Below are 20,197 nucleotides of genomic sequence, written 5' to 3' on the forward strand. Positions count from 1 at the left end.
AATCTGCCCAATCCCCAGAATAGCAGACAGCTCTCATGACCAGGAAGTACAATCAGGCCAGAACCCAACCCAGTCCCAATAGCATGTAAATGGATCTCTTAAGATCCTCAATGCTTCACTTATATCAGTTAAAGGATGGTGGCCCTTAAGCTTGAAGCAGTAAAGTCCTTGCCATATGGCCAAATAGGCTGCTTTTCTCTCAGTTGTAACTCAAGAGTTACTACTATGTGGACCTGTGACATGGTTTTAACAGAAAAAGGCTGACAATGCACAAAGTGTTGAAATAAATATTACAGATTTCAACACTGTTGCAGGTACCCTGACAAACCTAACAGACTTCTGAGGCTACCCACAGAAAAACAAGACACATTAACACCATCCAGCTAGACACTTTGGCAGTCCCTAAACCTAAAGCTCTTTGGTTTGTTCTTCCCATATAGTCTACCAAAATTCCACTCATAGGTTTCCAATGTTTATCTTTACTAAACAGCAAATGCAAATTTTTCTGTATAGTTACGGAAATAAATCACACCACTTTGTTTTAGCTTTATAATTGTGAATGTTATGAAGGATATTTCTCAACTCTACACATCTCTGGATTTAGCCACCATACTCTAATATAGTGATTTCCAATCAGGGATGATTTTGCCCCCTGGAGGGGTATTTAGTAAAGACAAAATGTATATGTTACTGGCATCTAATAAGTAGAAGCTAGCGGTGCTTCTAATGACCCTGTTATATACAAGACAGCCTACAACAAAGAATCATCTTGCCCAAGATATCAATAGTGCAAAGAGTGATACGATCTAAGCTAGGTGTTCTTAGATCCTCTCTTCTTATATATAAAGGCCGCCCCATTCCTGCCCTGCGCCCTAGGGAAGTTCCAAAAGTTTTCACTGTTTCAAGGTTCCTGATGCTGCAAACAGGGATGGTTTCACTTTTATATCTAAAAACCCCTTCCCTGGCTATGCTGTCTTTCCAATACTGCTTACCAATTCTAAGTTCCAAGTGTCAAGCCACAAAACTGACAAGGCTTCTTCCCCATTCAGCATAGCCCATTCTGACAGCCCTGGTAACAACCTTCCCTTCAAACTCTGACTCAGAGGACAGCATATGCTGACTGAAGCGCATTCCCTCAAAATGTCCTTTTCTTAACCCCCTTTCCTAGGCAGGACAGCAAGGCAGGAGGAAGATGATGAAAGAAGGAAGATTACACCAAGGTGGCGGAGACGGCGAGAGCAGCCATGTTCAGGCTGCTCAAGAGAACACAAGATGACTGTTCTCTGTCTTTTATTCTAAACAATATAGGTTCTACAACATCAGCTGGTTACGAAGTTCTACCAATGTGACTCTAGCATCTAATTTAGTGCTAAGTATATAAAAAGGCCAAATGAAATACATATTTGTTGAACCCACAGATTGAACAAATAACTAGATCTTTTCTACCACCTTACTTACTTATCCAACAAATGTGGTTTTTGCTCATACTATTCTCAGAGGACCAATAAATCCAGCTTCATTCTTCATAGAGATAACAATTTCTAAAGGAAGAAAGGCCCCCAAATCTTGACTTATTTCAGACAGCAGTCCCTTTGTAGAAAATAAGGCAAGGAAACAAAGAAGTATTAAGACTGTATAAAGGCCATAAATTTAAGCTCTACATTAGTAAAATGTTCTGCTTGATTTAGCTGAATACTCAAGGCACAAAACAGATTTTAAAATACTTGCTGACTGAACAAATGAACCATATAACAATCTAAGCTAGGTGTTCTGTCACATCTCTGGTCACTTTACTGTCAGAGGACTAAAATATGCCTCTGAAATTGCAGGACACTTAAAACCTACACTCCAGAGGTTGTAATGAGTTTCTTTCTTTCAGCTCTGCCTGAGTCTCAGAAATTCAGCTCTAACAGTTAAGGACACCGCCCTTTCCTACAAGAAGATATCTCACCCTACCCGCTGCCCTGCAAAACCTGAATTGATCAGGCAGGTTAAAGATCCTGTTTGGTGAAGCAGGTTATGAGGAGTCCCGGGAAACCAAAAGTAGTGAGACCACCCACCCGTCTCTTAAAAACCCTCATGTTTTAGTCTGTTGATAATTTTTTGGTAGGATTACGCTATCCTTTTAGTCCATAAAATACCTTTTTTAAAAAAAAGGTTTTAATTTTAGAGAGGGGAAGAGAGAGAATTATCAAATATGTGACTGCCTCTCATGTGGCCCCCACTAGGGACCTGGCCTGCAACCCAGGCATGTACCCTGATTGGGAATTGAACCGGCAACCCTTTGGTTTGCAGCCTGTGCTCAATCCACTGAGCTATACCAGCCAGGGCTGTAAAATGTCCTCTTAGTTATTCTTTATAACTAGAAGAATAAAAGACTCAGTAGCACAATAACACAATTCTACTTTTAAAAAAATTTACTTTATTATTATTACTGTTATTTAGATTTTATTTATTTTTAAAGAGAGGGAGGAGCCCTGGTTGGTGTAGCTCAGTGGATTGAGCATGGGCCTGTGAAGTAAAGAGAGGGAAAAGAAAGAAGAGAGGGAAACACCAATGTCTGAGAGATACATTGATTGGTTGTCTCCCCCACGCCCCCAGCTGGGGACCTGGCTTGCAACCCTGGCACATGCCCTGACTGGGAATAGAACTGGTGACCTTTTGGTTCGCAGGCCACTCAATCCACTGAGCCACAACAGCCAGGGCACACAATTCTACTTTTATTGCCAGTGACCCATTCCAAGAACAAAGCCAAAACTCTTCAAAGCTTTTTGCTTTGCAGAATTTTATAAATTTCAAAATTATGCAGACTGACTGCACCAGTATAGATCATTTGGATTTGGCATTGTCTCACAAAGTGAAAGGTTGCCAGTTGGATTTCCGGTCAGGGCACATCCCTAGGTTGTAGGTATGGGCCCCAATCCGGACAATACACTGATGTTGTTCTCCCTCTCTTCCTCCCTACCTTCCCCTCTAAAAATAAATAAATAAAATCTTTGAAAAATTATACAGACAGGCTGGTAAAAAATGGTCCTTCTGACCCATGTGTACCAATGCTGATAAAGTATTAGTCTTGGGCTATGAAGGTAAGTATATGAGGATATCCACATTCCAAGAAACAAACCAGGAAGACTATGTGCCCCAGAACATACCTCAAGAGTTTTATACTTCATTCTATGTCCTAAGACATAAAAACTTTGGCTCATCTCACACAAGGTCAAACATCACGTAAGTTGCTGGACTAAGTTCCACACTATTTTAACAGTACAAGAATACAGGAGACAACTTCTGAGTTGAGGTGGTAAGAAAGGTCAACAGCAGTACAACACCGACAAGTAACCTTAACAAGCTTTTCTTCTCTCATAGCAACACCCGATTCCAGAACCCTGAGACTGCAAGATGAGCCTCTTAGAGCATTCTAGGTTTCTGACTGGCTCTAAGGTCAGCCCACCTAGTTCTATCTATATACCTCAAATGTTTTCCTTTAGAGAGTAGAGTGAAAAGGGAAGAAAAAAGGTCAATATTGAGAAATTCACTCCTCTGATAGAAAAATGCACCCATTTTACAAGAAGGCCATAGAAGGCTTGTTTCATTACACTTTCTGATCAATCACGTATCAAATGATGTCCGTATCCACTTTCTCAAAATCAACTTCTATTTCTTTTTTTTTTAAGTTATTTATTTATCTTTAGAAGGGAAGGGAAGGAAAGAGGAGGAGAAACATCAGTGTATGGTTGCTTCTGGTGTGTCCCCTGCTGGGAACTGGCCTACAACCCAGGCATGTACCCTGACTGGGAACCGAACTGCAATCTTTTGGTTCACAGGCCCGCGCTCAATCCACTGAGCTACACCAGCCAGGTTCAACTTCTATTTCTTTTAAAGAGTCCAAAGAAAACAGTGGTCTTCTTAATTCTTTCAACCTCAAACAGGAAAAATCAACTTACTATTCTGTCAGATCCCAATTTAGATAAACAAAGGTTGAAGAAAGGGGAACTTAAACTCAGTGTCAAATCAACCCTATCAGAAAGCAACTCGAACCAATCAGTCAAGCAGAGGGGCAAGAAAAAAAGAGGACAATAACATGTGACTTGTTTTTACTGTTTCCAGAATGTCAACCCCAACAAGCCCCAGTGAAAAAAGCAATGATGTGATATCTTAAAAGTGATGATGCTGTCACATAATACGTTTGTATGTTCGTATCTTGGACCTTTATTCTAGGAATGTACAATTCAGACGGGAAGTTTGTGACTGGAAAATAATGAAAAGTTTATTTAAATGCCAGGCTTAAGTAGTTTTCGGCATAGTCCAAATAATCTCAATACCTCATCTCAAAATATAAAATCCCACCCTGGCAAGTATGGCTCAGTGAACTGAACACTGGCATGTGAACCAAAGGGTTGCCAGTTCGTTTCCCAGTCAGGGAAATTGCCTGGATTGCGGGCCAGGTCCCCAGTAAGAGGCACCACACTGGGGGAAAGAGGTAACCACACACTGAATGTTTCTCTCCTTCTCCCTCCCTTCCCCTCTAAAATAAATACAATCTTTTAAAAAAAACCATACATATATTCCCACGGCCAACTCACCTCTAACCAAACCCAGTATTTAATGATGTGCCTGTGGACAAATACACAGTCTATCACTATATGCTATAGTAGAAATCTCCTGGAGTTACCAAGTGGGAGAAAGAGAAAATTTAGACACATGACTACACAGAACAGAGGAAAAGCTTGTCACTCTCCAAAAAGGGTAGTAAGAGATGTCTTCTATGGGCTGAAGAGTAAGTCATACGACAGCTAACTCTCCTCATTGATTCTGCAGAAGGCAAACTCTCCAGCAATCTATCAACTAACAGGCTTCCCACAGCGACTATCTTTAGGCTAGAATCACCAGTGAGGAACAAGCCCACCACCCTCATTGCAAATTAGTCTCCATCCCAACACACAAATACCACTGACAGTTAAATCTTCCCCATTTCCTCTTCTCTTCCACATCTTAGAATCTACCCTTCACCTCTGAATCTCAGTTGTTCAGGTGCTCTTCAATACAGAAAATGTAATACTTAAGAATATATTAAGCAGGACTCCAAACGCCACTCCTCTCATGCCACAAAAGATTCCAAGTCCTCCTGCTGAGCGAATTTGCATCATTTGTATTGAAAGTGCTGGTGGATGACTGAGTTTGCTATTCTATGACCTCGAGTTCAAGGAAAAAAATCAAGACAGGGAGACAGAGATGCTCTGGAGGGGAGTCAGGATCAGTTGGATTAACCACAGTGACTACTTCCAGTTGACAAATGAAGTTTACCAGAGGGAAAAAAAAAAAGTTGAACGAAAGGACTCTCAGACCACATGGTTGGCAGGAACTAAGCTTGCCCAGAGGCCTCAGAAAATGAAACCAAATCTGATTAAAATGGACATTTCAAAACAAGAGACGCAGCAGCAAACGCACAGCTGCCATTTCCCGGCCACTTCCTGTGGGAGGCTAGGGGGAGGGGGTGTTTGTGTACAGATGGAGGTGGCAGCTACCCCCCTGTCGCCCCTCCAAGGATGCAAATCTCTTACTCCAATAAATCCCACAAAGGACGATTACTATTGGCATTGCCTTCCCCTGAAAACTGGGAACAGGAAAGAAAGGGATGATGCAGGATTATCTTTTCAGCCACGGAAATGGGGATCCCCTGGTGAGGGATCCCCCTTGGAAAGGAATCCTTCTTTATCCTTCCCCTCAGCACCTAAACCTAGCTAAAATCCGGAGGCTTCAGTGTCAACCCTATCAGCCCGGACCCTAGAGTGGGTGATTCTCCTGGGACTCGAGGGCCGGGAGCCAAGCAGAGCACCACTCCTGAAAGGCCCTTTCCGGCTGGCCACGATCATGAGAACGTGGGCGTGCGCGCGCACATACACACACACCCCGCCCCCGAGGGAGACACCCTGAGATTTCTGGAAACCCCTTCTACCCTCCACTCACCGCTGCCAAATCGCCCCATCCCCACAAACGAGGTGGTTAACCCGCCCAGGGAACCCCCTCACCTACTCTCTGCATTCGGGCAATCCCCACCCCCACCCAAGGAGGTGGAGCCCCTCCCGGGGATTCCACCCCGAGTGCCCCTCAGGAGTCATTTCCACCAGCCAGGCGGCTTCTCTGCCTCCTCCTCGTTGTCGTCGTCGATGCTCCTGCGGGGAGCCTCCACGGCTACTGCCGCCCCCACCGCCCTACCCGGGGTCTTGAGCAGACCCGCCAGCCCCCTTCTCTTCGGGGCGAACTCCCACGCCCCCACGTCTGGGGCTGGATCCTAAGTGGAAATAAGCTGGGGTCTGCTTCTCGTCCCAGGCGAGGCTCTAGGCGGCCTCGAAGCCTGTGTTCCCTAAAGGAAACCACGGAAGAAAGCAGGACTCCCTCCCCTCAGGCCCCCTTGCCACAGACCCAACAGACCTGAGGTGGCAGCGTCCAGCCAGACTCGGGGCTTGTCTCTCCCCAGGGGACGGGCGGTTCACATGGCCGCGCTCCGGGAGCCAGAAGGGGAGGGGATCGCGGGGGGGAGGGGGTCTGGGGTCCGGGAGGGGGGAGGGGGACGCGGCTCAACCGCGGGGCCCAAGTGGAGCCAACATGGCCGGCGGGGGAGGAGTGAGTCGAAGCCAGAGGGGGCGGTGAAGCTGCGGTCGTCAGAGAGCCGCCCTCGGCGGCCCAGCCACTGGGTCCTAGTGCCGGACATTCAGTCCTTCCCGGATCCGGAACTGGGTCCTAGCGCCGCGGTGCCTGCCTAACTTACCGGGCAGTTCCGCCTGCACGTCTCGTTGTGACTGGTAGTCCTACTTCACCCAGAACAAAAGACCAAATTTCTAGGACCAAGGCATGTGCCGCTTCCCTACGGGTGGGGGGAGGGTAGATAATTTCGGAGGTAGTTATTTCCCAGGCTGGGTAGTGGAAAAGTGGAAGTGTAGAAGCGGAAAGGTTAGTCAGCAAAGTTCGGTCTGGTAAAGGGGTGGAGAAAGGCAAGAGCTTGCTGTGTCTGCTGCCCACTCACCTCTGTCCTGTGGGGGCAGCCTGGTCGTGCCTGGATCACCACTTTCCCAGCGACATCTGCAGGGCCCTGCGGGTCAGGAAGATTCCTGTGCGTAGGAAAACGAAGCTTGGCTCTGGGACCAGACAGAAAAGACCTGAGTCTAGCCTAAATCTGGTCAGAGGAACAGGGGATGCTCTGAGCAAGAAGAAAAGTGACTAGCAAGTGTCCACCTCTTCTACAGTTCCAGTACGTTTCTGAGTGTGACACCTAATGAGAATAGGAATGAAAAGTCTATCAGAGGACTAGAGTGTGTCTTTCATCTAAAATGTTTATTGAAAGGCCCCAGGATGGGGAACAGTGTCATAGATGATGTTAGAATTTAGAGAATTTCTAGTTCAACCTCCTCTTGTTTAGCAGATAAAGAAATTAAGGCCAGAGAGGTTAACTGACTCCTTCAAGGTCCAACAGATAAAATATGACTAGAAACCAGATTTTCTTTCCTTGCAACTCAAAAGGGTTTGCAATTCAATTCAATTCAATTCAGTGCAGTTCTACAAACAAAGGCCTAAACTGTGCAAAACTGAGGCTCAGTATCCTGGAAGAGGAACAGACATTGTGCAGATGTGCATGGAGGTCAACAAATACCTTTTCCTTAGGGTTCTGATGAGGGAGATCTGAAAACTGGGTGGGACAGGGCATGACAGCCAAATATGTAAGTCTAGATTAGATTTGCTCACTCTACAGAGGAGTGGGCCCCTCCTGAATTTTAGGGACAGACTCCACTCCCCACTACAAATGGTTGAAAGAGGCTAAGAAGGAAGTGAGCTTCAGCAAAAAGAAGAGGCTAAGAGGACTAGGAAGGTTTCTCTCCCTGTCCTAAGAAAAGCAGATTACCAGGGTTAAAAAGAAGAAACCAAAACCCTCTCTCCTCCCCAAGTCACATTTATAGGTCACCTTGGAGAAGAAAATAAAGACTCTCCAACAATCTGCTGACCTCAAGTTTCCGAGTAAATAGGGAATACACTCAGGGGAGAGAGGTCCTTCCTTTGAAGAAAGCAGGGATCCAGCAAACTTCTGCTAAGGAATACCACCCTCTGTGCCCTGGCCCTCTCATCCATCCCGATAGATAGATAGATAGACAGAGAGAAGGATAGATAGATAGATAGACAGACAGACAGATAGATAGATAGATAGATACAAGTGAAGAAGAGAGTTCTGGGCATGAAACTGGCTTCTGAAAGGGCCAGGAGGGAGCAGTATCCTTTTTTTTTCCTCCTCCCTTTTCTAGGTTGGCTAAGGGAGAATCTTCCTACCTCCCATCTCCCAGTCCCCAATCCAATGGTAAGGCCTGTCGGAGACAGCAGGCAGGGGAGGAGCCTGCGCTGGTCAGACGAGTGTAGCCACGCCCCTCCCCCACACCCACACACACCCACCCGCTAGCTCGGCTCTGCTCCGGAAGAGCCGGTTACTCCTGTGCCCCACTTGACTGCCCCCACCCCTTCCGAGACCCAGGCCTAGTCTCCAGGGCAACCCCTAGCACTATCTCAGCCAGAATCGGTAGGGAAGAGGGGTGTTGGATAAGAGAGGGCCACCTGGGATTAGAATAGAAAGTGGGGCAAGATCCATTCTTTCCATCTGGTGCATAAAGACTACAATCACCTTCCTTTCTGAATGAGACCCTTCCTAATCCCATCTAATCAGAGATCTCCCTTGCTCTTGGAGAAAGGATGAGGGTGAGATGTCAATATACCCAATAACTGGGCGCTTACTGCTTGCCAGAAGCCATCCCAGGCAGCAGCTGTGCTTCTCCCCACATCCAGACGACAGAGGGCAGAGTGACCCCATATGTCCCCAAACATTCCTCAATCCCATCAGATGTGGCCAATCACTCACCCTATTTCCTTCTAGGAAGCTACTAGAGAGGGGAAAGGGGAAATGATTTTTTCTCCCCCAGCAACTTGTGAGAAGGGAACGTAGGGAACACTCCAAACCTCTCTCAAACTAGGCCAGTGGGCAGATAATGAAAAAAATGGGGAGGGAAAAATCAGCACCTGCTCCCCCTTTCCACCCTCCTTGTGTTCCTGCTGCACCAACCCTGACTCTGGGGTCAGTTGCCACAGTGCCTGGCTCCACTCTGAAGCCAGATGGCTGGGGGCCGGAGGAAGAAAGAAAGGGAGTGAGAAGGGGATTCGTTTGCATCCCTCTACCTTTCTCCCTCTCCCACTCCAAATACTCCTGGAATTTAATCCCAAACACCACTACTGACCACACTCTCCTCCCTCCAGCTTCTTCCCTGCCCATGGAACAAGACTCACAAGAATCTGCAGCAAATCCAAACCCCTTGTCCTCTCATTTCTGGAGAGGGGGTGGTGGTGAGAGCACAAGAAGAGAAGGGTCAGAGCTGGGGGAGCAACTGGACTTGGAGGGAGGGGGAATTCCCCAATGGAGATACATACAGTAATTATTAAAGATCTTCTTTGCCCTCACTTGCTGAATGGTTCATACAGTTGATAGGGACTAGTAGGGAGATGGCCCTCAACCCTGTAACCATTTTACTTCTCTCCTATAACACAACAAAAGGCCCATAACACCTCCTCTCCAAGTGGTATGTGTCACCTCAGATTCACGCACAATCCTGTTTCAAACACAGCAATGAGCTTCTCCATAATGGTCTCAGGGGAGGATGAAGAAAGCCCTAATTCCCTTAGGAGTGGGGACTCCCTTTGCATCTGAATAAAGACTGGGCTTCCCTGCCTTTCCTACCACCCCAATACCCTTAAAGATTTAGTCCCAGCCCCTCCCACACCCACTATAATCCCAATAGCCCCTCAGCCCCTTAAACCCAGAATCACAAGAATTGGGCGCCGACCTCCCCCCCCCAGTCCCCCGAGTCTACTGGCCCAAGAACAAGGCCTTTCCAACCTGGGCTGGTTGGCGGATGCTGAGGTCCGACCCCCAAACTCGGGAAGTGGTGGGGTGGGATGACAACTAGAGAAAAGCTCTAGATGTGACTTAAGTTGAACTTAAAGGACTAAGCGGAGTAGAGCAAGAAAGTGGCTGCAGTCTAGGCTAAACCCCCAACCCCCTTACTACGGAGGGGAGGAGTTGGGGTGGCGGTTATTCCCCCTCCCATTGGAGGTTAGGATGGCGTGGGAAAGCGCTGGTTCGAGAGGAGAGGAGGCGAAACCCAGACCGCGGGAGGTTTTTCTGGCGAAGAAGGCGCAGGGGAGGGGAAGATCATGGGTCTAGAATAGGAGGGATACCCGGGAGAGGTTGGCCGAGAGGCGTGAGAAGCCTCGGGATTCCGGTTGCAGAGGACAGGGGAGAAATAGGCAAGTAGATAGTGCGGGGGAGAGAGGAAGGGCAGCTCGCGTAGGGGGATGGTCAGATCCTGAGTCCCGGCCACTAGGGATCCTGGGGCAAAGGATCGCAGGGGCGGCCCGCCCGGGGACTGCGGAACCGGACGTGGGTGCCGGGCCTCACCTGGAGCAGGGCCGGACGGCGGCGGCGACGGCGCAGGTGGCCCAGCCGGGCGGCGCCTCCTCCCCCAGCCCTGGGCCGGCGGCGGTGGTGGAGGCGGCGGGGGGGGGGGCGGGGAGGAGAGCACTTAAAGGGGCAGGAGCTACTAGGGTAAGGACGAGTCCTTGGGTAGGGCTGTTGCGAAGAATACGCTGGGGGAGGGGGAAGCGGGTGGCGTCTCCTAGGGGCCAGAACCAGGAAGGATCCCAGATGGAGGAAGAGAACAGATCCCAGGAAGAGACAGAAACTTCTGCGGTGACGTGGGGGATGGCGGTGGGTCCTAACAGGAGGACTTTGGGAGGGCTCCGCCTGCGCTCCCCGGGCACCGGCAAAGATCTTTTCACAAAGCAAGGGCGGGGAAGGCAGTGAGAGTCACGACTCCCAAGTAGGAATGGGAAATGCCAGAGAGGGAAATCAAGGCCGATCCTGCTGCGGGTAACGCACAGCGGCCCTACTAGGTGAACAGGTTTCCTGTGTTTCGGCTCCTCAAGTCTTCATCCCTACAGCTGTAGAAAGGCCTGCCCATCTTCTTTCCTCGGCACTACCCAAGTTTAAAAGCCTGTGGAGTGAGGAAGCCACGAAGGCAAAGACGTCCTAGGCCTTTCAACCACAATCTTGCCTCTCAGCCAGTGTTGTCAGTGCCTGGGGCGTTGGGGGCAGCCTATAGCAGCCCTAGCAGGGCCGTGAGAATCGGCTTTATTCAGGTTCAGTTTTCCCCCAACCACCACCACCCTTGCAGCAACCTCTGGGGCAACAGGAAACAGCTGCTCAGTGCAGCCCCCACCTGGTGGTGGGTCAGGGTGGGGGAGGAGAGAAAACAGGGACTTAAAAGGCCTGGGAGAAATTAGGGGGAGTAAAGACCTACCAAAAATGGGCTTTACTTTTGGGGGGAGGTTAGCACTGTGTACTGCGAAATATTACTTGAATTTCTGTCGCTTAAATGGGAAGGAGCAAGGGACTGGGTAATGGGGGGGAGGGGTTATGAGGTGGAGAGTGTCAGGCTCTTCCTTGGAGCTGGAGCTTGCAAATGCTCATGATCCTGTGCTCGGCAGTCTCACTGGCTGAGCTCTGTACCCCTATGGTCCCTTTTCTCTTCCTTCACCCCCCAAAAGAGCAAAGGTTAGGCCCCACCCCTGCTGAGTCAGCCAGAGAGGGAGGCAGGCATCCCTCAGGCCTTCCCGGGGGGCTGGTCCTCAAACTTACCCATGTCAGGCTGGCAGGGCTCCAGGGCTGGGACCACCCAGCTCCTCACCGACCTTGGTTCCCCCTTCACGTGAAGTCTGGCGTTAGAGCCTCCCAAACTGAGCTGGGAACTAGCACGAATCAAAAAGCCAATGTATGCTTCCTGCAAACCACAGCCTGAACTGCTGTAGGGTGATGTCCCTGTGTGACAGACTGGGGTGGAGAGGGAGGAGGGAAGGGCGGGGCTTTCTCTGGGTGGAGAAGGGAGGAGGAGGCGAGGACAGGGCAGAACCAGGAGAAATATGGAGGAAGGTTAGATCTGTGTTGACACTCCAATGGCGTGGTAGAAAAAGAGAGTGGTAAAGAGGGAAGGAAATGACTAGTTGCAGCTAGTAAGAGGGAGAAGGTTCTCGATGAATGCTGAAAGATGTGAACGTCTGAGACGGGGGTGTAGGATACAAATGACCTTTAGGATCACAGTTCCCAGGTCTGCCTCTGGATAACCCAGGAAAGCGAAGCAGAAAAGGCCGAGCCATACCCTTGGGCCTTCTGAACCAGCTTCATATTCACTCTAGAGTAAGGACCTAATGCTCCCTACCTCCATAACTCAGCATTTCCCCAATTCCAGTTTTTTCTGGGGGCGAAATACTGGGCACAGGCGGCTCAGGGGCTCCACCTTCCGTCCAGAACTTGACACAGAAGAGTGGTGCCAAGGACGTCATAAGGCAAATGGGAGGAAACTTAGAGGCCGCTACCCCACCCCTGCCGCCTCTCCCAAGGTCCCTCCCCAACCTTCAGCCCCCAGGGGCCTCTGAATTGGGATGTTCGTCCCCGCCCAGTTTCTGCCCAACTTCAAAGCCTCGGGGGTGGAGCTTATAGATGCAAACTCCTCCTTAGGACCAAAGCCCCAGCTGGTTTGTAAACAGTCATTAGCCAAGAACCACGTCCCAGCAAATGGCCTTCAAGAATTTCAAAATGGTGAGGTCAATTCTTGCAGTCTCCAGTCCTACCACCAGAGGGTAGTAGTGGGTCTGGCACCAATTCCGACCTTGCATTAACTGGTACTTGTTTCAAACTGAAATGAGTGTACTTTTGACTATTCCTTCTAACCCTGCAGCTTCTAATGATATAAAACGAAGACGGAATTATTAGTTCCACTATTATAGTTCAGAAGCCCAAGGCCAGCAACCCTGAAAACTGCTATTCTTATGCAACACACCCAAGTCTCTCCCTAACTTTAGTAAAGGATCTTAGCAGAGCTCAGAATGGCTTCATGGCATTTTATACTCTTCATTTCTTCAAGCCATAACAAACACACAAGGCTTGACAGAAATATAAATCAGGAACTCTTCTGGTTGGGAAAAAAAGATGAAGGCCCACAAAGCCCTTTTGACTAAATTTTTGCACATATCAGTATTAACCCTTCAGACCATTTCCTAAAAATTAAAATTTTTGTCCATTTATTAACCCTTGCCTTGTTGTAGAACACCAGTTATTTCTAAATCCCAACCATTTTTCCCAATGTGCATTTCCAACAAGACCCACAGTTCACCAATCCAAGACAATGGCTTTTTTTTTTGGCGACCCATTTAAAATATATGGCCTACTTTGTGCTGTTTCTTGTGGCTGGCCACTCTAAAATTCCTATTGGCTATGTGGTTAGGACCAAGAAAAACAGATGTGGAGGCATATACATTTTATTGTAAACCTTAAATACTCTTCAGACAAAACACAATGTCTTCAATCACGGCTTTCATGTGGCTTACAGAGAAAACTGAATTTTTTTGGATTAGGGACAAGGAGAGGGACAGCTTGGAGGAAAAGTGCTAGGATTCCCTCACGAATGCTCCTCAGCCAGCTTATCGGCTTTTGCCACAGCTTCTTCAATGGGTCCCACCATATAGAAGGCCTGTTCAGGGAGATGGTCATATTCACCTGTAGGGGGAAAAAAACAAAAGAAAAATCAAACTGGTGAGAAGTGGAGGGACATCAACTTTCTGCAGTGTGTTACACACCTTACCACCTGAGGCCACAGAATGTGATGAATTCAAGTCACCTAAGAAATCTTTCCTTAACGAACTTCCCTCACAAATCCAATGTATAAGATATGATACAGAGTATGGATTAAGAACAACTGATCTAGAGCCACATAACCTGGGCTCAAATTCTTGCTACCTTTGGCTATGTGACATTAGAACTGTGCTGTAAGTCTCCTAATTTGTAACACAGTAATATTTTCTTCCTAAGGATCTTGTAACACTTAGAAGAGTAGCTAACACTGAACACAGTAAGTATAGGCTGACAAGAATCAAGTAATAACATGTTTCCCTCTCAGAAGTGAGGTCTTTCCAGAGAAAATTAAAGGGAAATAGCTTGTTTTTACTTCTCAACATTATATAATTAGGTATGATATATTTATATATTGTTTGATGGCTGCTAAAATGGGAACACAGCACCACAAGCATTCAAGACAATTCAGGGTTTTTCTGCCATTTATGTTCAGCTTTACACCGAACATCTCACCTGCCAAAATCTGCTGGAATCCTTTGATGGTCTCCTTCAAGGGCACCAGCTTCCCCATATGTCCTGTGAAGACCTCAGCAACCTGGAATGGCTGAGACAAGAAACGCTGTATTTTTCGTGCCCGAGACACAGTCAACTTATCTTCCTCAGAAAGTTCATCCATACCCAGGATGGCGATGATGTCCTGGAGGGATTTGTAGTCCTATGAGAAAACAAGAAAGCCCAGAATATTTACAATCTTTTAATTTGGACAAAAACCTAAGCATTAGTATCACCTTACCTCACTTTATAAGTAAAAGAAGTCAGTGGAGGAGAAGACATACTTGGGGTGGTCATGAGGACCCTCAGCTAAGATCAGTGTCTTATCCTTCCTTCTCCTAATCTGGTACTCTTAGATAGAATTGGATTCCAAAGACCAAGTACCCGGAAACCCAAGTGACCCTATTAACAACCACTAGAAACCTCTTGTCTCATCCTTCCTTGATCTAAACGAAATCATTCAGTCACCAGGAAAAATGTGGTCCTAATACAGTCCCCAAATTCCCTCTGTATCATTTTAAGGACACAAATCTCACCTGAAATAATACTCACCTGTAGGATCTTTTGCACCCCACGGGCAACATCATAATGCTCACTGCCAACAATGTTGGGATCCATGATGCGAGAGGTGGAGTCTAAAGGATCCACGGCTGGGTAGATGCCCAGTTCAGCAATAGCACGGGACAGCACAGTAGTGGCATCCAAATGGGCAAAGGTAGTGGCAGGGGCAGGGTCAGTCAAGTCATCAGCAGGCACATAGATGGCCTAAAGTGAGTCAAGAAGCCATGAGGAACAACAGAAAACCAAACAATTCTACTCAAGCCATCCCCTTTTCTGAACTGTCCCTATTCTCACTCCAGCTTCTTAGCATTCAAGAGTCTACCTCAAACGAACCTTCTTACCACCCCTAATAGCTGCTGAGTTCACAGACTATCTGATCCTTCTAAGCAGTGATGAAAGAATTTTCACGGTCCTTCCCTTTGCTCTTCATCCTACATTTTAATTCTTATTTCATACATTTTAACTCTACAGTAGTCATAGCCACTTTCTGAGTTAAAGGTTCGGTCCCCAATTGAGGTACATGCAAGAGGTAACTGATGAAGAAGCCAAGAACTTGTAAGTATGAGATATGGACGTGAACTATAGGGGAGGAATGTAAGTGGGAGAGGGTGTGCAGGGTGGGGGGGGGGGTGAAGGGGGGGAAATGGGACAACTGTAATAGCATAATCAGTAAAATATTTTTTTTAAAAAAGAGGCAACTGATCAATCTCATCCTTTCTCCCTCCCTTTCCCCCTCTCTAGAATCAATTTAAAAAATGGAAATAAAAAACTCTGCACCGCTACAATAGTTCACTAGGGATCATTCAAGTTACTACCCAATTTACACATATTTTTAGATTTTACTATATATACCATCTGCAAACATTTGAAAACGTGTAGTACATTAACCCAATATTACTTACCATTCAATTTCCACATAGTTCCACAGACTACCCTTCAGGCTGGAAACTACTTTTACATGTATACCTTCAATTACTTTATATGAATGTTTCTTAAGCTTTTAGCAGTTTTAGCATGCACACACAAATCTTACCCATTATTTCAGGGAGCACACGAACCTAGTTAAAAGCCTCTTGAGATGTAAGTAACTAGGTTTTATACTGGTTTGTACATGCCTTTATACAAATTAAACCTTCACTTATTTCATTGTTCTTACCTGTACAGAAGTGATAGATCCCTTCTTGGTGGTAGTGATCCTTTCCTGCATGGTACCCATATCAGTGGCCAGGGTAGGCTGATAGCCTACAGCAGAAGGGATTCTTCCCAACAAAGCAGACACCTGGCAGGGCAGTAGAGGTGGGGGAGATAGAGAATAAAAAGTGTTAGGTGTCTGCATCTTTAGACTCATCTGCATCATTCCATAGAAAGGTAAAATGAACCAAGCAGTCCCTCTCAAGCTTTCTCTCTTACCTCTGAGCCAGCCTGGGTGAATCGGAAAATGTTATCAATAAACAGCAGTACATCCTGACCTTCTTGGTCTCTGAAGTATTCGGCCACAGTCAGTCCAGTCAGAGCAACCCGAGCACGAGCACCAGGAGGTTCGTTCATTTGACCATACACCAACGCTACCTGCAGTAATCATACACAATCAGAAAATCTGAATACAGAGCTCAGGAATTATGTATGCAGGCTCCAATGGCTGCTTTATTCAAATGTGGGAAACTCAACTATATAATGTGAGGTGGTAGGGAACTGCATTTGCAAACTCCCCTGGCAAAAAAGAAAAAGGAAAACCTGGCAGAAGAGTATGGAAGCCACATACCCAAGATCCCCAAACAGCTAAACAATTAAAAGAACTCTTCTCAGAAGATGTTAATGTTTTTATTCACAAATTTCATTTCCCTTCTAGAGCTGCAGTTTAAAACACAAGATAATTTCTTGAATTAATGAGGTAAAAATCTGCACTTTACTGAGGTAGCAGGAAGGATATAAACTGTAAGTGAAAGGTATAAAATAGGGTTATATGAGACATATGAACCACGTCCAACTTCCCTCAAAATTAGCTTTCAAATGATAGGTCTAGCTACCACAGAAAGCTTGGAAATTTAATCTGATGTTAAAAAGGAAAAAAAATATACACTAGTATATTAGAAATTGGAGGGGAAACACTGACAGGAATTTCCTTTGTAGTTCCTAGGACACCAAAATTAAAACAAAAACCATGGCTTCATCTACCAATGCAATCCACTGCAGTAATTTTCTAGTGCACCAACTATACAGACATCAATTCAGGGCTCACCTTGGAGGTAGCATCCTTTAGGTTGATAACACCAGACTCAATCATTTCATGGTATAAGTCATTGCCCTCACGGGTTCTCTCACCAACACCAGCAAACACAGAATAACCACCATGGGCTTTGGCAACGTTGTTGATTAACTCCATGATCAGTACAGTCTTGCCAACCCCTGCACCACCAAAGAGCCCTGGGACAAGTTGAGAAAAAAAAAGAATAGTTAAGTAAGAGTTCTGTGTTCCTAAGAAGCAAACTAAAAAGTTTTTTATATCTTTTTCCTTCTCAGAAATGGCATCTGGCTTCAGCAAACTCAGAAGAACGAAAGTCAGAAGCTACTCATCAGCGAGGGACAGTACCCAGTCATAATATCATAGGATTTTTTTTCTTCCTGTGTTAGGTTTGGAAAATATGTACCCACCACTGACATACCAATTTTGCCCCCTTTGGCATAAGGAGCCAGGAGATCCACAACCTTAATACCAGTAACCAAAATTTCCTGCTCAACACTCATCTCCATGAATTCAGGAGCTTCGGCATGAATAGGAGCAAATCTGCAAAGGCAGAAGAGAAGATCAGTGTCTATTCATCTTGTTGAAGGATTCCTCTAGATTTTCAAGTCTAACCCTTTACTCAATCTCCTATTACCAAAGGGATTTCATTATCTTGGGATGCAACAGTCCCTTTTTCTGACTAACTTTCAGGAAGATCTTTCTTTTACTGAGTCCTAAACTAACAGCACCCCTTCACACACCAGTGGGAAGTATATGATATACACTGTATTTTGCCATGTATAATGCACATTTTGCCCAACTTTTTTTTGGGGGGGAATAAGGGTGCACATTATACATAGCAAAATGCAGTTAAGTTCTAGAAACCGTGCAACATAAGCCACTGGTACTAAAACTTACTTAAGTAGCTGGCTGGTGTGGCTCACTGGACTGAGCACTGGCCTGAGAACTGAAAGGTGGCTGGTTCCATTCTCAGTCAGGGCACATGCCTGGGTTGCCCCAGTTGGGGGCATGCAAGAGGCGACCCACTGATGTTCTCTCCCCCACACGGATATTTCTCCTCCCCTGTTTCTCCCTCCCCTTCCTCTCTCTAAAAGTAAATAAAATCTTTAAATTTAAAAACCTAACTAAGTAATCAACTTGAATCCTAAGTAGCAAGTTTTTTACAATCAGAATTTCTTTTTAAATTAAGTAGTTTTGTCTTTTACTCCCATCCCAGCCCACCCCCAGCCCTCCTACAATCATAAATTCTACATCCTTGATTTTCTTCAGAAGATATTGCATTGTGTAGCTTTAATAACTGAATATTTCAGCATTTCAAGGATTCTCCACAGGAATATTCTGCCATTATATAAGGTGTTAACTAATGTATAAAACTTCAAGAAAAAGCAGTTCCTTTGTGTGTAGTTGCAGTTAAGAAGGATCCTTACTGTTTGGTTTTGATGGGGCCTCTCTCATCAATGGGTTCTCCAATGACATTCATAATTCTGCCCAAAGTTTCAGGACCAACGGGAATTTTGATGGGTGCACCAGAATCCAGGACTTTCTGGCCTCTAACCAAGCCTTCCGTACCATCCATGGCAATGGTCCTTACTGTGCTCTCACCTGTTAGATAAAGGCATTGCTGCAAGGTGATGTGTAAAAATAAGGCGACCTCATGGTAGTTAATGAAGTGTAGGTAGCATGAAAAATCAAATTAACCAAGACTCCTTCTCAGTACCTAAATGTGGCTTCAGCAAACTCAGAAGAACGAAAGTCATTTTGATAAAATCATCATAGAAGGAAGACAGACTGGTTTGGGAAATAATTCAGCTAAACAAACTCTTTAGTTATCCTAACAAATTGTACTTACCCAAATGCTGGGCCACCTCCAAAACCAGCCTGGTCTCCCTGCCTTGCACCTCTAGAGCATTTAGGATGGGTGGTAGTCCCTCATCAAACTGGACGTCCACCACTGCACCGATGACAGCCACGATGCGCCCAGTGGCGGCGCCTGCCTTTGGCGAAGGAGATGTTTGAGCGGCATAATCTCTGGCTAACAGACAAAAAAAAATGTTGGAAGGAGGGGGGTCAGGGCAGTTAAAAGTCACTGGAAGACTGTACTTAACCCAGAAGGGCCGGTGAATTCAGCCCAGGACCGGCCTCCTTCCGTTTGCAGGGAAGTCTTGTCCAAAGATATGGCAGAGCAGGAACCCAGAAAGCGCCTGCACAATCTTCCAACCTCATGCACAAAACCCCATTATTCGAGACCTCGGTGCACCCCATTTCATGTGAAGGTCACTGCGCCCCCATTTTCCTAAATGAGACGTAACGAGATCGAAAAAAGCTTTCATGGGTGAACCGTTCTTGTATTCCAGCCGTTAAAGAGCAAGAAACTGGCCCTGGCGTCCCTGTAGCACCGTATACTTTAGGCCCAAGAGACAATCCGCCCCGGGCTCAAGGTCATGGGGCGGTAAAGACAATCCCAGCTCCTAGAAAAAAAGGAACTTACCAGCCTGGAGTGCTGCGGGGGCAGCCCGCAATAAGAGCTGAGCTTGGGGTAACGGTGCTGAAGGGCTGAGTCCCCGCAAGGCCCCAGAGGCCGAGACTGCGGCCACACGACCCACAAGACCCAACATGGCGGAGTCCGGGTCGAGACTGAACGCAACAGCCCTAGCAGCCGCCAACACCACGGCAATTGGGGCGAGGCCTACTCTGCGGTGGGCATGTCCATTGGATGAATTTGCTGCTCATCATTCTCAGAGCTATTCCTATAGGTTAATAATCTCTCGTCGTCTCAACCGTTGGTCAAAATTGGTGCTAATCTGAATTCCTTTTTTTACTGGACCTTGTCAGGCTGGGTACAACCCTCAGAGCCTCAAAACGTAATTGGACTACAGGGATGTCAGTCGAAGGCTGTATTGGCGGAAGTACATTTAGGAGAAGGGCTGACTTCCTGTTGGGCAACACGTGGGCTGTCTGGCTGTCCTTGGGCTCTCTCCTTTGGTAGAACCTTGAGCTGGATGGCAGTTTCAGGGGCGGGAGTTAGGGAAATGGTATCGTTGTGAAGCAGCACTGACGGTGACCTTGGCGAAGTTAGGAGCTTTCTTTAAGAGACATAACACGCTTTTTCTTTTGCAGTGGTGAGA

The 20,197-nt window shown here is 46.7% G+C and overlaps 2 protein-coding genes and 2 non-coding genes across 10 annotated transcripts in view; all 4 read right to left on the reverse strand.

Annotated features, from left to right (window-relative positions):
• Positions 1–11,910, reverse strand: part of BAZ2A (bromodomain adjacent to zinc finger domain 2A) — a 36,121-nt gene extending 24,211 nt beyond the window's left edge. For 3 of the 7 annotated variants that reach the window (XM_053661911.1, XM_037133242.2, XM_053661906.1), the window contains exons 1-2: positions 11,726–11,910; positions 7,025–7,090 (exon numbers count right to left, since the gene is read on the reverse strand). In XM_053661911.1, the coding sequence (XP_053517886.1) occupies positions 7,025–7,090; positions 11,726–11,729 (70 nt within the window). In that variant the 5' untranslated portion in view covers positions 11,730–11,910. Of the gene's footprint in view, positions 1–6,432; positions 6,653–7,024; positions 7,110–10,486; positions 10,583–11,725 lie in introns of those variants that run through there. The other 4 variants (XM_053661908.1, XM_053661910.1, XM_053661907.1 and 1 more) reach the window with 4 other exon arrangements.
• Positions 11,911–13,385: 1,475 nt separating this feature from the next.
• Positions 13,386–19,721, reverse strand: ATP5F1B (ATP synthase F1 subunit beta). The gene is made up of 10 exons (XM_037133266.2): positions 19,561–19,721; positions 18,922–19,104; positions 18,500–18,674; positions 17,491–17,612; positions 17,067–17,251; positions 16,238–16,396; positions 15,984–16,106; positions 14,819–15,031; positions 14,228–14,429; positions 13,386–13,639 (listed from the first exon to the last, which is right to left on the reverse strand). The coding sequence occupies exons 1-10, from the start codon at positions 19,685–19,687 to the stop codon at positions 13,542–13,544; spliced, it is 1,587 nt and encodes a 528-aa protein (XP_036989161.2). The 5' UTR covers positions 19,688–19,721; the 3' UTR covers positions 13,386–13,541.
• On the reverse strand, positions 17,339–17,409 carry LOC119040335 (small nucleolar RNA SNORD59). The gene has a single exon (XR_005080832.2). It is a non-coding gene; the product is annotated as a small nucleolar RNA SNORD59 (small nucleolar RNA).
• On the reverse strand, positions 18,778–18,852 carry LOC119040334 (small nucleolar RNA SNORD59). The gene has a single exon (XR_005080831.2). It is a non-coding gene; the product is annotated as a small nucleolar RNA SNORD59 (small nucleolar RNA).
• Positions 19,722–20,197: the final 476 nt, after the last annotated feature.

Source organism: Artibeus jamaicensis, unplaced genomic scaffold (genome assembly GCF_021234435.1).
Source record: "Artibeus jamaicensis isolate MK-2021 breed Jamaican fruit bat unplaced genomic scaffold, CSHL_Jam_final contig_233, whole genome shotgun sequence".
Lineage (NCBI taxonomy): Eukaryota > Metazoa > Chordata > Mammalia > Chiroptera > Phyllostomidae > Artibeus > Artibeus jamaicensis.